Here is a 16,594-nt window from a genome sequence, read left to right as displayed (position 1 = left end):
GGGGTGAAAAGGGGGGCAATAAGGAAAATGGGGCAAGAAGGGGGCAATAAGAGATGGGGGGCAATAAGGGGGGTAAGAAGGGGGGTAACAAGGAAGGGGGGGCAATAAGGGGGGGTAATAAGGAAGGGGGTAGTAATGGGGGGCAAAAAGGGGGGCAAAAAGGAAAATGGGGCAAGAAGGGGGGCAAGAAAGGGTAGGGGTAATAAGAGGGGGCAATAAGAGAAGGGGGGCAGTAATGGGGGGCAATAAGGAAAGGGGGGCAAGAAGGGGGCAAGAAGAGGTAGGGGGCAAGAAGGGGGGTAAGAAGGGGTAGGGGGTAAAAATGGGGGTCAGGAAGGGGGGCAATAAAGGGGAGGCAATAATAGGGGGGCAACATGGGAAGGGGGCAGTAAGCGGGGGCAATAAGGGGTGGGGGGCAATAAGGAGGGGCAATAATAGCGGGGCAGTAAGGGGGGGCAATAAGGAAAGGGGGGCAGTAAAGAAAGGGGGCAGTAAGGGGGGCAATAAGGACAGGGAACAAGAAGGGGGGCAATAAGGGGTGGGGGCTAATAATGGGGGGGCAGTAAGGGGGGGCAATAAGGATGGTAATAAGAGGCAGGGGGCAAGAAGGGGCCCATATTGCCCCCAACAATAGGGGGCAATAAAGAAAGGGGGCAATAAGGGGGGGGCAAAAAGGGGGGGTGCAGGAAAATGGGCAACAAAGTGGGGCAATTGGGGGGCAATAAGGAATAGGGGCAGTAAGGGGGGGGCAATAAGAGGTGGGGGGCAATAACAGGGGGCAATAAAGGAAGGGGGGCAATTGGGGGGGACAAGGGGTGGGGGGAAATAAAGGGGGTTAAGGGGGGGCAATAAGGGGTGGGGGGCAATAAGGATGGGGGCAAAAAGGGGTTGGGGGCAGTAAGGGGGGCAATAAAGGGGGGCAATAAGGGGGGGGGAGGCCATGGAGGGTGGGAGCAACAGGGAGGGGGCAATGTGGGGGCAGCTCCCCCCCCCCAACCCCCAGCCCCCCCCCATGGGGTCAGTGCACATGACCCCCCACCCCAGCACAAAGGAGGCGCGGACACAATTTGGGGGGGTCCCAAGGCTTTATTGGGGGGCTGGGGGGGGCACCCATCACACCACGCGGCACCCCCCGACCCCAACCCCCCCCCAGCACCCCCAAATCCCCCCCAGAGTTCCCTCCCCAGGCCCACAAAGGGGAGGGGACACGGGGGGGGGGCATGGGAATGGGGGCATCGTGGGCATGGTGGGGGGAACCCATGGGTGAGCGGGGGGATGGGGGGGTGGGGGGGGGGATTGGGGGGGTCATGGGAGGTCATGGAGGTCATGGGTGGCCACGGGTGGTCACGGGTGGCCATGGGTCATCATGGGTGGTCACGGGTGGCCACAGGTGGTCATGGGTCATCATGGGTGGTCATGGGTGGTCATGGAGATCAGGGTGGCCACGGGTGGTCATGGGAGGTCACGGGAGGTCCCAGGTGGTCATGGGTCATCATGGGTGGTCACAGGCGGTCATGGGTGGTCACGAGAGGTCCCAGGTGGTCATGGGTGGCCATGGGTGGTCATGGAGATTGTGGTGGCCACAGGAGGTCCCAGGTAGTCATGGTGGTCACGGGTCATCACGGGTAGTCGTGGGTGGCCACGGGTGGTCCTGGGTGGTCATGGGTGGTCACGGGGATCGTGGTGGTCACAGGAGGTCCCAGGTGGTCAACGGGTGGTCATGGGTGGCCATGGGTGGTCACAGTGGCCATGGGAGGTCCCAGGTAGCCAAGGGTGGTCACGGGTGGCCACGGGTCATCACGGGTGGTCGGGGGGCTCTTGGTGGTCACGGGAGGTCCCAGGTGGTCACGGGTGGTCACGGGTGGCCCTGGGGGGGTGGCGGGAGGACACGGGTGGCCCCAGGTGGCCACATCTGGAGATGGGTGGCCACGGATGGCCGCGGGTGGCCACGGGAGACAGGAGGACACGGGTGGGCACGTCTGGAGGCGGGTGGTCCCAGGAGGACGCGGGTGGTCACGGGTGGCTCCGGGTGGCCCCATCTGGACGTTGGGTGGCCACTGGTGGCCACTGGTGGCTACTGGTGGCTACTGGTGGCCCCATCAGTCGGAGTCGCTGCTGGAGGAGGAGGAGGAGGACGACGAAGAGCGCTGCGGGGCCAACAGGACACCGTGAGCACGGGGGGGGGGGGGTCCCCAAAACCCCCCCCCACCCCCCCCAGGACACCACCGTGAGCATGGGGGGGGGGTCCCCAAATCCGCCCCCCCCCCCCCGTGTGTCCCCCCCCACCTTGTGCCTCTTCTGAGCCTTCTTCATCTTCTTCCTCAGCTTCTTCGCCGCCTTCTTGTCCAGCCCCGGGGGGGGCACCCCAAAAGGGGGGGGGTGCAGGGGGGGGCACCCCGGGGGGGGCAGAGGGGCGCCGGGGGGGTACGGGGGGGTGCCGGGGGGGTATGATGAGGGGGGTCCCGGGGGGCACAGGGGGGTCCCGGGGGGATATGGGGGGGTCCCGGGGGGGTAGGGGGGCTGCCCTGGGGGGGGGTAGGGGGGGCCCACGGTGGGGGGGGGGTAACAGGAGGGGGGGGGCGGGTAGGCAGGGTTGGAGGGGGGGGGATGGGGGGGGTACATGGGGTTGGGGGGGGGCGGCTGCCCTGGGGGGGGGGAGAAAAGAGAAGGTTAAGGGGGTCCCCACCCCTCTATTAATGGGGGGGGGGGCAGGAGGAGGGGGTGAAGCCCCCCTCAAAAAAAAAAATCGTTTTGGTGCCCCCCCCTCTCCCCTTACCTGCGTGGGGATCCCACATGGCGGGGGGGGCAGCTCCGGGACCTGGGGGGGGGGACACACAGGGGGTGAGTGGGGCCCCCCCCAGCCTCCAGGGGGATTTGGGGGTCCGGGGGGGCTTATAGGGGGGCTGGGGGGGCACTTGGGGGTGCACGGGGGGTGTATGGGGGGGTGCAGGGATATTTTGGGGTCCTGGGGGGGCTTTTAGGGGAGTTGGGGGGGGATTTGGGGGTGCAGGGGGGGGTGCAGGGATATTTTGGGGTCCTGGGGGGGGTTTAGGGGGGTTGGGGGTGGATTTGGGGGTCCGGGGGGGCTTTTAGGGGGGCTGGGGGGGCACTTGGGGGGGCACGGGGGGGTGTATGGGGGGGTGCAGGGGTATTTTGGGGTCCTGGGGGGGGGTTTAGGGGGGCTGGGGTGGATTTGGGGGTGCAGGGGGCATGGGAGGGGCACGGATTAGGGGAAATTGGGGCTATGGGGGGGGCCCGGGGGGGTTTAGGGGTGTATGGGGGGGGGCACGGGGGGGGTGCAGGGGCTTTTGGGGGGTCCTGGGGGGGGTTTAGGGGGGCTGGGGGGGGGTTGGGGGTGCAGGGGTCATGGGGAGGTCAAGGCTCGGGGGGGGGGATTTGGGGGTGCCCGGGGGGGTCTTGGGGGGGCGGGGGGGGGGGATTTGGGGTGCGGGGGGGTTATTTTGAAGGGGGGCGGGGGGGGAGTTGGGGGGGCACAGGAAGGTGCGGGGGATGTGGGGGGGTGCACAGCGGGGGGTGGGGGGGGTTTGGGGTGAAACGGGGGGGATTTGGGGGTTTGGGGGGGGGTCCCGGTGGCTCCGCTCCCACCTCCGCCGCCTCCGCTCCGGGCGCGGCCCCTCCCGGCAGGAAACGGGGGGGGGGCGGGGCCTGAGAGGGCGGGGGCGGGGCCTGAGGGGGCGGGGGGCGTGGTCTAGAGCGGGAGGGGCGTGGCCTCACCATTGGGCTCCACCCACGTGGGCGTGGCCTCATCTCCCTCCCCCCCCTCCCCATCCACCCCCCCCCTCCCCATCCACCCCCCCCCGTGCCTCAGTTTCCCCGTTTATTTGGGGAGGGGGGGGGGGGGGGGGGAGGGGGTTTTAAGGAACGGGGGGGGGGGGTCGAGGGGGGTTTCGGGGGGGGCCCCCACCTCCTCCTCAGCTCCTCGGGGGTCGCGGGGGGGGGGCGTTTTCGGGGGGGGGGGGCGCCGCCGCCAGGCGCTGCAGGCGCTGCAGGGCGCGCTCGGCCGACAGCCGCGCCTCGGGGTCGGGGTCCCAGCAATCCTCCAGCAGCTCCTGCACGGCCCCCGGGGGCTGCCCCCACCCCCCCCCCAACCTCAGGGGGGGGGCACCCACTAGGGTGGGCGACCCCCCCTCCAAAAAGTTTGGGATCCCCCCCCTTCCCCCCCCAGTAGGTGCAGGGAAGCAGCCGGTGAATGGCATCCCCTAGGGACCCCCCCCACACACACCTTGGGCACCCATGGGTGGGGGAATGTGGGGTGGGGGGGGGTGGGGGTTATGTGTGTGGGCACCCCCCCCCCCCGGGCACCCATGGGATGGGGTCATCAAGTGCGGACCCCCCCTGGGACACCCCTGGGCATGGGCAGCCATTGGGGACACAGCACCCATGGGCGCCCCCAGGCACCCTTGGGTGCCTGTATAGGGACCCCCACCCACAGTCCTTGGGCACCCTGAGCACCCTCTGGGTAGGGACACCCAAATAGGGACCCCCCTGGGACACCCCTGGGCACCCTTGGGCTCTGTCACCCACTGGGGACACAGCACCCATGGGTGCCCCCAGGTAACCCTGGGTAGGGAACCCCCAGTCCTTGGGCACCCCGGGCACCCCCAGGACACCCCAGGGAAGGGACGCCCAAATAGGGACCCCCTGGGGCACCCCCAGGCACCCTGAGGCACCTTGGGGCACCCTTGGGCACTGTCACCCAGTGGGGACACAGCACCCATGGGTGCCCCCAGGTAGGGACCCCCAAATAGGGACCCCCCCTGGGGCACCTTTGGGCGCTGTCACCCAATGGGCACCCCCAGGCACCCCTGGGTACCTGGGTGGGGACCCCCCCCCCACGTCCTTGGGCACCCCGGACACCCCCAGAACACCCCAAGGCAGGGACCCCCAAACAGGAACCCCCCTGGGGCACCCTTGGGTGCTGTCACCCAGCGGGCACACAGCACCCATGGGTCCCCCTAGGAACCCCCCTACCTATAGGATCCCCCCGGGCACCCTGCGGGGCCCTCCCCATGCACGGGCACCACCGAATGGGGGTCCCCCCGTGCCCCCCACCCATGGGTGCAGGAGGGGGGGGGGGTCTCACCTGGTGCCAGGCGGGGGGGATGAGGGGGCGCCGCCGCTCGTCCACGGCCAAACGCCGGAGCTGCGCCGCCGTGGGGCTGGCACCCAGCTCGGCCTCGTACGCCAGCCGAAATTCGGGCACGGGGGCACCTGGAGGGGGGGGACACCGGGGGTCAGCGGGGGGCTGGGGGTGCAAGGAGAGGGTCGTAGGGAGAGCAGGGGGGGGCACCCAAGGGTGCTCACCGGGGCTGAGGGCCTGGCAGCGAGAGAGGATCTCCCAGAGCAGCAGCGCCAGGGCGTAGACGTCGGCCTGCCGCAGCGCCCGGCCCCACGAGCGCAGGTCCAGGCTCTCGTCCAGGATTTCGGGTGCCAGGTACCGCTGGGTGCCCGCCTGCAGCACACGCGGCTCGCACCAGGGTCGTGCTTGCACCAGCACCACGGGCGGGCGTGCAACGGGGGCGTGCATGCACCAGGGTCGTGCTTGCACTACAGCTGTGCTTGCACCAAGGCCGTGCATGCACCAAGTGCATGCTTGCACCGGGGTCATGCTTGCACCAGGGTCATGCTTGCACGAGTGCCACAGGCGGGTGTGCACCAGGGTCACACATGCACCAGGGCCATGCGTGCAGCAGGCCCTAGCTTGCACCAGCGCCACGCTCGCAGGTGGGTGCAGCTTGCACTGGGGCCATGTTTGCACATGTGCAATTTGCACACTCACGATTTGCACACGCACAATTTGCACAATTTGCACATGTGCAATTTGCACACTCAGTTTGCACAATGTACACGTGCAATTTACACGTGCACAATTTGCACACGTGCAATTTGCACAATATACACATGTGCAATTTGCACACGCACAATTTGCATGTGCACAATTTGCACGTGCACCACATCCTCTTGCACCTGCTGCACGCCCACCAGGGCCGTGCTTGCACACACGGGCAGCTCCATCTTACACTGCCACCCTGCATGCACGCCCACCACCTCCCCGTTCGCACCAGGGCCGTGCTTGCCCTCGCCCCCCACCCCAAATTTCAGCACGGGGGGGGGTCCCGGAGCCCATCCCCGTCCTCGTCACCTTGCGGATGGGCACGGCGCGGTGCCCGCTGCTGCCAGCCTGGGCGCGGGGCGGCAGCGCCAGCGCCAGCCCGAAGTCCCCGATGGCGCAGGTCCCGTCCTCGCGCACCAGCACGTTCTGGCTGCTCAGGTCCCGGTGCACCACGCTGGGCTTGTACAGGCCTGGGAGACCCGGGGTGGGGGGGGACACACGGAAATGTCACGGGGGTGGGGGCGAGGTGACACCGAGGGGGGGTGCAGGGGGTGCTGACCGTCGCGCCAAAGCTCCTGGTGCAGGAAGGCGAGGCCGCGGGCGAGCGACAGCGCCAGGCGCACGCTGCCGGCCCAGGTCCCCACGTGCTGGCGCAGGAAGTGGCGCAGGGAGCCCTGGGGACACGGGGACGGGGGTCGGGGACAGGGACGGGGCTGTGGGTGGCACCCATGGGTGCGCAGCCCGGCCTGGAGTCCCCCCCCTCCAGTCTGCAGCTGCAGGAGCAGGGCTCGGGCTGCGTGTGCCTGCGGCAGGGCTTGCACGTGGGGGTGCCCAGCAGGCTGTGCACACGCGTGAGTGTGCACCCTGAGCAGCCCGTGCATGTGGGGGTGCGCCCCGAGCAGCCCGTGCACACCCGTGGGAACCCCGAGCAGCCCGTGCACACCCCCAGCAGCCGGTGCATCCCCACGTGCACCCTGAGCAACTCATGCACACCCGTGCAACCCGTGCACACCCCAGCACCTTGCACACTCATGCACACTCCAGCACGTTGTACAAAACCCTAGCAGCCCATGTACCCCCCCCAGCATTTCGCACACCCATGCACCCCCCATTGTATTGCACACCCATGCACACATACCCCCAGCAACCCATGCACCCCCCCAGCATGTTGCACACCCCCCCATTGTGTTGCACACCCATGCACGACCCCCCCAGCAACCCGTGCACCTCCCCAGCACCTTGCACACCCATGCACCCCCCATCACGTTGCACCCCCCATCACCCCACACCCCCCAGCATGTTGCACACCCATACAACCCCCATCTCCCAAGCACCCCCCAGCACCTTGCACACCCATGCACGACCCCCAGCAGCCCATGCCCCCCCCAGCACCTTGCACACCCATACACCCCCTCTCACCACCCCCCACCACCCCCCACCACCTCACCCCACCCCCCCACCACCTCCTTCCTCCCCCACCACCCCTCTCCCACTGCGCCCCCAACCCCCGTCCCCACCCTCCCCCTCCCCAAGCCCAGCACCCATGGGTGCCCACTCACGGCAGGGTAAAGCTGCAGGACCAGGAGCCCCCCCCGGGCGCAGGGCCCGGCCCCCCGAGCCCCCAGCAGCCTGGCCACGTTGTCGTGCTCCATCAGCGGCAGCGCGTGCACCGCTCGCTCGGCCGCGAAGCGCCCGGCCGCCCCCGCCGCGAACGCCTTGATGGCCACCGGCCGCTGCTGCAGGGTGCCCCGCCACACCGCCGAGAAGCGCCCCGCCTGCAGCACCTGCGGCACCCCCAGCACCCATGGGTGCCACCGGTTCGGGTCGCCGAGGAGCCGCCCAGTGCCCGGTTTCCCGATAGGGGTGGGCAGCCCAAGTCGCACGGTGCCCGTGGGTGTTCGGAGCACGGGGGTCGCCCAACTCCCTGCACCCATGGGTGTCCTGATCCCAGGGGTCACCCAGTCCCATGCACATCCTGAGCCCAGGGGTCACCCAGTCCCAAGCACCTGTGGGTGTTCTGAGCCCAATGGTCACCCAGCCACAAGCACCCGTGGGTGCTGGCACCCCCACATCAGGGATCCCTCGTCACCAAGCACCCATGGGTGTCCTGATCCCAATGGTCACCCAGTCCCATGCATGTCCTGAGCCCAGGGATTCCTCATTCCCATGCACCCATGGGTGTCTGATCCCAAGGGCCACCCATCCCCAAGCACCCGTGGGTGTCCTGATCCCAGAGGTCACCCAGTCCTATGCACATCCTGAGCCCAAGGATCCCCCATCCCCAAGCACCCATGGGTGTCCCCTCCCCCCTGGGCACCCACGGACTCCCCCACCCCTGAGGACCCCCACGCTCAGGGACCCCCATCCCCGGGCACCCATGGGTGTCCCCAGCCCCAGTGCCACCCAGCCCCAATCTCCCCAGTGCTGGGCTTCATTGTGCCGCCCCCCCCCGCCCCCAAACTGCTCCCTCCCCATGTAGGTGCCCCCCCCTCACCCTCTGGGTGCCCCCCCCACCCTGTGGGTGCCCCCCCCACCCTGTGGGTGCCCCCCCACCTATGTGGGTGCCCCCCACCTGCAGGAAGCGCAGCGCGGGCAGCTCCGGGCTGGGGGGCTCCGGGGGGGCCCCAAGTCCCCGACGTCCCCGGGGGGGCCGCTTCGTCTGCGCCCTCGCCCGTCGCAGCCCTGGGATGGGGACAGGGGGACAGTGGGGACCCTGGGGACACAGCACCCAAGGGTGCAGGAGATGGGGCCACTCAGTGACCCCCCCACCCTGGGGACACCGGGAGGTGACACCAGGGGACACCCACCCCCAGGGACACAGGGGGGGGGACACGGGCACCCAAGGGGACGCAGAACCCCAGGACCCCCCCCCGGGTGTCCCCCCACCCCCAAAAACTGTCCCCAGCCCTACCCAGCATGGCCAGGCAGGCGAGGAAGAGGAGCAGGAGGGGGCCCGCGCCCCACAGCCACAGGGTCCCCGCGGGTGCCACGTGGCTGGGAGCTGGGGACAGAAACGGGGGTGACACCGCGACCCCCCCCCCAGGACCCCCACTCCCACCCCAGGACCCCCCCCACCCCAGCCTGGCACCCCAGTGCCCGAGCTTTGGGGCCACCCCTGGGTCCCCTCATCCTATGGGTCCCGGGTCACCCTCAGGGTCCCCCCCCCCAAAAAAAAATTGGGTCCCCAGCCCACCCCCCCCGGGTCTTCACCCCCCCCCCAACCTCCCACGTGTCCCCTGAAGCTCTTGAGGTCCCCTATGGGTGTCCCCCCCCCCCAGCTCTGACCCCCCCCCATGGGTCCCCCATCTCCCATGGGCCCCCCCCAGCCCCCCCCCAGGTCCAAGCCCCCCCCCAGGGTCCCCCATCTCCCTTGTGTCCCCTATGGCCCCCCCCCTGCCCCCCCAGCTCTGAGCCCCCCCCTTGTGCCCCCCATCTCCCTTGGGTCCCCTATGCCCCCCCCAACCCCCCCCAATTCCAATCCCCCCCCATATGCCCCCCCCACACCACCCCACCTCTGAGCCCCCCCCACATCCCCCATCCCTTGTGTGTCCCCCCCCAGCCCCCCAGACTCCCCCCTTTGTGTCCCAGCCCCCCCCCAGTACCGGGGCCGTGTGGGGGGGGCCCCCCCAGCCCCCCCAGCCCCGTGCCCCTCCCGCTGGCGTTGCCGTTGCAGAGGTGGCCGTGGCAGAGGCAGACGAGGACGGCGGCCCCGGGGGGGCCGGCGGGGCTGGGGGCGCACCAAGGAGAGGGGCAGGCGGCCCCCCCGCCCCCCCAGCACCCTGGGGACAGTGGTGACGTCACCGGGGATCCCCCCCCCAGGGATTCCCCCCCCCCCTTTCCACTGGCTTGGGACCCCCCCTCCGGGACCCCTCCTGTCCCCAGGACCCCCCCCCCGGGACCCCTCCTGTCCCCTGTGCCCCCCCCGGGACCCCCCCCCCCCCCGGGACCCCTCCTGTCCCCAGGACCCCCCCCCGGGACCCCTCCTGTCCCCTGTGCCCCCCCCTGTGCCCCCCCCGGGACCCCCCCTGTGCCCCCCCCGGGACCCCTCCTGTCTCCTGTGCCCCCCCCCAGGACCCCTCCTGTCCCGTGCCCCCCCCCGTGCCCCCCCCGCTGGGCTCCCTCCCTCTGTAGCCACTTCTCAAGGCCAAGGTCAGGCGGCAGCTGGGAACCGACCCGGCCCCCCCCCGCCCCCCCCCCCCCAGCTGCGATGAGGGGGCAGCACCGGCACCGGCCCCCAGCCCTGGCCCCCTCCCAACCCCAGCGCTACCCCCCCAGGGCAGGATCAGGCCCAGTCCCAAATCCCAATCCCAAATCCCAGCCCCTTTCCCCCCTGATGCCCCCCCGGGGCAGGATGAGGCCCTCAGCCCCTTCCCCCCCTCCCTATAACCCCCCCCCCAGGGAAGGATCAGTCCCAATCCCAAATCCCAGTCCCAAATCCCAACCCCTTCCCTCCCCATAACCCCCCCCAGGGCAAGATCAAGCCCCCAGCCCCTTCCCTCCCTCCCCATAACCCCTCCCCCGGGGAAGGATTAGTCCCAGTCCCAAATCCCAATCCCAAATCCCAACCTCAAATCTCAACCCCAAATCCCAGCCCCAAATCCCAGCCCCAAATCCCAGTCCCAAATCCCAGCCCCTTCCCTCCCCATAACCCCCCCCAGGGCAGGATCAGTCCCAGTCCCACGTCCCAGCCCCTTCCCTCTCTCCCCACAACCCCCCCCAGGGGAAGGATCAGATCAGTCCCAAATCCCTATCCCAAATCCCAGCCCCAAATCCCAGCTCCTTCCCCCCAGGTACCCTCCCCGGGGCAGGATCAGTCCCAATCCCAAATCCCAAATCCCATCCCAAATCCCAGCCCCTTCCCTCCCCATAACCCCCCCGGGGAAGGATCAATCCCAATCCCAAATCCCAGTCCCAAATCCCAGTCCCAAATCCTAGTCCCTTCCCTCCCCATAAAGCCCCCCCGGTCAGGATCAGGCCCCCAGCCCCTTTTCTCTCCCTATACCCCCCCCCCAGGGAAGGATCAGTCCCAATCCCAAATCCCAGCCCCTTCCCCCCCTTGTACCCCCCCCCCGGAGCAGGATCAATCCCAATCCCAAATCCCATCCTAAATCCCAGCCCCTTCCCTCCCCATAACCCCCCCCGGGGCAGGATCAATCCCAATCCCAAATCCCAATCCCAAATCCCAGCCCCTTTTTTCTCCCCCCCCCCAGCCCCTCACCCTGCACCAGGGCCTGGCTGCGGTTCCAGATGCCGATGCAGCACTGCCGGGGGGGGCAGCGAACGGTGCTGGGGACCCCCCCTTGGGTGCCCCCCCCCCCGAGGCTGCCCCGCACGCTGGGGTGTTTGTAGGACACGCAGCTCAGGTTGGCCCCAATGGCACCTAGGGGACATCATCGGGGGGGTTTTTTGGGGTTGGACACGGGGATGGCTCTTCCCAACCCCCCCCCCAAAAAAAAATCCCTTTGGGGGGGGGGCAGCACCCACCTGGTGGTCCTGGCGCCAGCCCCATGGGTGCCTCCGGCCGCAGGCAGGGAGCTGGCAGGATGCGTGCGGGGGCTGAGGAGGAGGAGGAGGAGGAGGAGGAGGATGAAGGCTCGGGGCCGAGGGGGGGGGGCACGGGGGAGCCTCCGCTATGGGGAGGAGCGGGGCTGGGGGCTGGGGGCTGGGGGCTGGGCAACCCCCCCACACTCACCCCCTGGATGGCCCCCGAAGTTTATATGGAGGTGGTAAATTGGGGGGGGGGTCGCCACGCCGCTCCCTGCCTCAGTTTCCCCTTTTGGGGTTGGGGGGGGCCCTATGGGCACCAAAGGGTCCCCAAGGTGGCCTCAAGGACCCCAGGGTGGCCTCGGGTTGTCCCCACGGTTCTCAACGTGGCCACAGGGACCCCAAAAGGTGACCTCAAGGCCGCCCCAGGGATCCCAAAGGTGGTCTCAGGGTGGCCCCATTGTCCCCAAGGTAGCCCCCGGGTCCCTAAAGTAGCCCCAGGGACCCCAAGGTGGCCTCAGGGTGGTCCCAGGGATCCCAAAGGTGGCTTCAGGGTGGTCCCAGGGTCCCCAAGGTGGCCCCAGAGTCCCCAAAGACAGCCTCAGGGTGGCCCCAGGGATCCCAAAGCGGCCTCGGATTGTCCCCACAGCTCCCAAAGTGGCCCCAAGTTCCCCAACGATGGCCTTAGGGTGGCCCCACAGAGCCCAAAGTGGCCCCTGGGACCCCAAGGTGGCCTCAGGGTGGTCCCAGGGTCCCCAAAGTGGCCCCAGAGTCCCCAAAGGTGGCCTCAGGGTGGCCCCAGGGATCCCAAAGTGGCCTCAGAGTGGCCCCACAGCTCCCAGAGTGGCCCCAGGGTCCCCAGATGTGACCTCAGGGCAGCCCCAGGGATCCCAAAGGTGGTCTCAGGGCAGCCCCAGAGTCCCCAGGGTAGCCCCAGGGTCCCCATAGTGGCCTCAGATTGTCCCCACAGCTCCCAAAGTGGCCCCATGGATCCCAAAGTTGGCCTCAGGGTGGCCCCAGGGTCCCCAAAATTGGCCTGAGGGTGGCCCCACAGAGCCCAAGATGGCCTCAGGGTAGCCCCAGGGATCCCAAAGTGGCCTCAGGGTGGCCCCATAGTCCCCAAGGTAGCCCCAGGGTCCCCAAAGTGGCCTCAGATTGTCCCCACAGCTCCCAAAGTGGCCCCAAGGTCCCCTCAGGGTGGCCCCACAGAACCCAAGGGTGCCTCGGGGTGGCCCAAGGGTCCCCAAGGTGACCTCAGATTATCCTCACAGCTGCCAAAGTGGCCCCAGGGTCCCCCAAAATGGCCTCAGAGTGGCCCCATAGTCCCCAAGGTGCCCCCACTGTCCCCACAGCTCCCAAAGTGGCCCCAAGGTCCCCAAAGGTGGCCTTAGGGTGGCCCCACAGAACCCAGTGTGGCCTCAGGTTGTCTCCATGGTCCCCAAAGTGGCCCCAGAGTCCCCAAAGGTGGCCTCAGGGTGGCCCCATAGAGCCCAAGGTGGCCTCAGAGTGGCCCCATAGTCCCCAAGGTAGCCCCAGAGACCCCAAGGTGTCCTCAGATTGTCCCCACAGCTCCCAAAGTGGCCCCAGGGATCCCAAAGTGGCCTCAGGGTCCCCAAAGGTGACCTCAGGGTAGGCCCAGGGATCCCGAAGTGGCCTCAGAATGGCCCCATAGTCCCCAAAGTAGCCCCAGGGACCCCAAAGGTGGCCTTAAATTGTCCCCAAAGCTCCCAAAGTGGCCCCAGGTGTCCCAAATTCGGCCTTGGGGCGGCCCCAGGGTCCCCAAGGTAGCCTGTGGGTCCCCAAAGGTGGCCTCAGGGTGGCCCCACAGAGCCCAAGGTGGCCTCAGAGTGGCCCCATAGTCCCCAAGGTAGCCCCAGGGACCCCAAAGGTGGCCTCAGGGTGGCCCCACAGCTCCCAAAGTTGCCCCAAGGATCCCAAAGTGGCCTCAGGGTCCCCAAAGTTGGCCTCAGGGCAGCCCCAGGGATCCCAAAGTTGGCCTGAGAGTGGCCCATGGTCCCCAAAGTGCCCCCAGTGTCCCCGAAGTGGCCTCAGATTGTCCCCACAGCTCCCAAAATGGCCCCAGGGATCCCAAAGTGGCCTCAGGGCCCCCAAAGGTGGCCTCAGGGTGGCCCCACAGTCCCCAAAGTTGCCCCCCTGTCCCCAAAGGTGGCCTCAAATCGTCCCCACGGTCCCCAAAGTGTCCCCAGGGTCCCCAAAACGTCCCCAACCCCGCGCCCCGAGTGACGCCCCCGCAGACTGTCCAGACAACGCCAGCGACTCGTGTTTATTACAAAAGAAGTCGGTCACCCCGGATTATTATTATTATTATTATTTTCGTCGTCTTTTTTTTTCCGTTTGTTTTGTTTTTTTACAAAGGAGCCAAAAAACTACAATTTTCATCTAGTCTCTTTGTACAAAAAAATAGCACTTTTCGAAAACGGGGCTCGGGACGGCGGCCACCGGAGTAGAAAAAGCACGGCCACGGCCAGAGGGAACAGTCCGGGCACGGGGGGGGGGTTATTGCCAGCTGGGGGGGGGCACGGGGCCAGATCCTGCCCCCCCCACCCCGTCCCGGGTGGTTAAAGCTGGCAGGGCGGCCCCAAAACCCCCGTTTTTTGCCCCAAATCCCAACCTCGGGTGGACAGCGGTGGGGTGGGAGCTGGACCCCCCCCCCCCCCAGCCTCCCTGGGACCCCCCCCTCAGGATCAAGGCACGTTTTGCTCCCCGCGGGCACCGGAGGCATTTTGGGGGGTGGGGGGGGGGCTGTTTTGGGGGGGGGCACTGGGTGCCACGGAGCCTCAATGGGACAAACTGGGACAAACTGGGACGAACTGGGACGACCGGGTCCAGCTGCCCCCTCCCCAGCGATGGAAGCACCGAGGGCTCCGGGGGTGTCACCCCCACCCCAAAATTTCCCCCCCCCCCCCCCACAAGACCCCAAAATAATGGGGAGGGGGGGGGGGCCCCCAGCATCTCCTCGCTGCCGGCCGCGTTTCCATAGGAAAATTAAGCTCCATCAGCCCCAAAAAAGCAAAAAGGGACGAGGGGGGGGGACACAAAAGGGGGGGGGGGGGGGGACACATCACCGGGGTGCTGCCACAGCCTGGGGGGGGGGGGGGGACACCAAAAAACCCGAGGGCAAAACCCCCGATGGAGCTGGGGGGGGGGGGGGGGGGGGGGCGCGGGACGGGGTTGGCACTTTGGGGGTGCTGGGGGGGGTCCCAGGGGCTGCGGTGCCCCCCCCCCTCAGGGCAGGGGGGTGATAAATCAAGGCTTAAATTAACCAAATTCTGCTTTCTATCGATTTTCTGTAGCTTCCAGTATCGAGGGGGGGGGGTGGGGGGGGGGGGGGAAAAAAAGGGAGAGGGCCGGGGGGGGCCTCATAGTGCTTCACCGGTTATTAAAATACAAATGCGTAAAGTTTCCTATATAAAAATATACAAATGCAAAAATATAATATCGAGAGAGGGGGGGGGGGGGTGGGGGGAGAAAAAAGGGCCGGCCGAGGGGGGGGGGGTTGTGTGTGTGTAGGGGGGGGGCCTCGCTCGCCTCCTCCCTCCCTGCAGGGCTTTAATTTAAAAAAAAAAAGGAAAAAAAAGAGAAAATCCCAGGGAAAGAGCTTCACAGTTTGGCTGTCTCCCCCCCTCCCAGCCCCGGGGGGGCCCCAAAATGGATTTGGGGGGGGCCAAAATGGATTTTTGGGGGGTTCCCAGCTCTGGGAGGGCCCCCCCCCCCGCTATGGGGCAGACCCCAAAAAGAGGGGATGGGGCCAGGGGGGCGCGGGGTGATGCTGAGCGCAGTCCCCTGGTGGTCCTGGGGGGGGGGGGAACAAAATTATTCCCCAAAAAAGCCCCCCCAAAAGCCCCCCCCACATGCATGGGTAGGGAGGGGGAAGCCTGAGCTCAGCCCTGGGAGCGGGGGCTGCCCGCGGCCCCTTCCTCGCCCCCCCCCCAGTAACCCCAAACCATTCCCACTGCCAAACTGGGACTGCTCCCACCTCCGGGGGGGGGGCTCCCAGGGGTGTCCCCCCCCCGCCACCTGCTCCTCGCCTTCCTTCTGTCCCCACTCTGCTCAGAAACAAGGAGATTTTACCCCAAAAAGCTCCCGCCTTGGGATTAGGGGTGCTCAAGCTCTGTGCCCCCCCCCTCGCCAACTGGTTCTGGGGGGGGGGGGGGCAAAAGGAGCCAGGGCCCCCCCCCCTCCGGGGGCTCCTTCCTGGCCGGAGGGAGGGGAAGGGCAGCAGGAAGAGGAGGGTGGGGGAGGAAGAACGGAAGGGGAGCGAGCGGGGCCGGGAAAAGCCAGGCGGGGGGGGGGGGGGGGGCAAGGAAAAAAAAAAAGGAAAAAAAGGAAAAAAAAAAAAAGGAAAAAAAAAAAAAGGAAAAAAAAAAAAAGGAAAAAAAAGGGAAAAAAAAAAGAAAAAAAAGGGAAAAAAATAAAAAAAGGGAAAAAAAAAAAAGGAAAAAAAAGGGAAAAAAAAAAGAAAAAAAAGGGAAAAAAATAAAAAAAGGGAAAAAAAGCAAAAAAAGGGAAAAAAAAAGGGAAAAACCAGGGTTTTCCCCAATCATCCCCATTTCTAACACCCGTTTCTGCAAGCCTCGAGGAAGTGCGGCTGGAAGGGGGGAGGAAACCCCCCCCCGGCACGGATTTGGGGGGGTTATCGGCGTTCCTGGGACTGAGGATGGCAAAAAAATGCATTTCCTCAGGTCGCCGAGGGCCCCCCCCAGCCCGTGTCCGTCCCCCCCCCCCCCAGCCCCTTCCTGGGTCCCAGCCCCTCTCTGACAGCTCGAGTGAACCTGCACAAAAATTTACAATTCGGGATAAAAACAAAAAAAAAAAAAAAGGGGGAAAAAGGGTTTCTCGGGCACAACCCAAAAATCACAACTTCCAGGGAAGGAGGGGGGGGAGAGGGGGGGGGAAGAAAAAAAAAAAAAAGCAAAACCTCACCCAAATAATTACAAAGAAATCAAAGAACCTAAAAGCAAAGCGTACAAAAAAAGACCTGGGGTTGGTTGTGATTTTTTTTTTGTTGTTTTTTTTCTTTTTTTTTTTTCTGGGTTACAGCAAGGAACCGGGGGGGGGGCTGGGCCCCGTCCTGGGGGGGGGGGGGGGGGCAACCTGCTCCGAGATAAGGCATCAAAGGGACCAAGCCATGGTCGCAGCAAAACCTCTCCTCTCTCTCAAAACGAAGACATTTTATATTTTTATATATATAATAATAATATAGAATCTTTTTTTTTTTCTTTCCTTTTTTTTCTC

General features: G+C 66.4%; 1 protein-coding gene across 2 annotated transcripts; it reads right to left on the bottom strand.

The window, feature by feature from the left end:
• Positions 1-2,797: 2,797 nt before the first annotated feature.
• AMHR2 (anti-Mullerian hormone receptor type 2) lies at positions 2,798-11,415 on the bottom strand. 2 transcript variants are annotated; one of them, XM_084500008.1, is made up of 12 exons: positions 11,339-11,415; positions 11,073-11,234; positions 9,457-9,633; positions 8,766-8,855; positions 8,427-8,536; positions 7,414-7,638; positions 6,414-6,528; positions 6,164-6,324; positions 5,326-5,473; positions 5,105-5,232; positions 3,926-4,088; positions 2,798-2,818 (listed from the first exon to the last, which is right to left on the bottom strand). In XM_084500008.1, exons 1-11 carry the CDS (start codon positions 11,361-11,363, stop codon positions 3,933-3,935), a joined length of 1,497 nt encoding a protein of 498 aa, XP_084356134.1. In that variant the 5' UTR covers positions 11,364-11,415; the 3' UTR covers positions 2,798-2,818; positions 3,926-3,932. The 2 variants fall into 2 exon arrangements, with proteins under 2 accessions (XP_084356134.1, XP_084356135.1); XM_084500009.1 differs by lacking the exon at positions 9,457-9,633.
• Positions 11,416-16,594: the final 5,179 nt, after the last annotated feature.

Source organism: Aythya ferina (assembly GCF_964211825.1).
Source record: "Aythya ferina genome assembly, chromosome: 28".
Classification (NCBI taxonomy): domain Eukaryota; kingdom Metazoa; phylum Chordata; class Aves; order Anseriformes; family Anatidae; genus Aythya; species Aythya ferina.
Note: the sequence above shows the minus strand (reverse complement) of the source record. Positions and strands in the feature narration are given on the sequence as shown.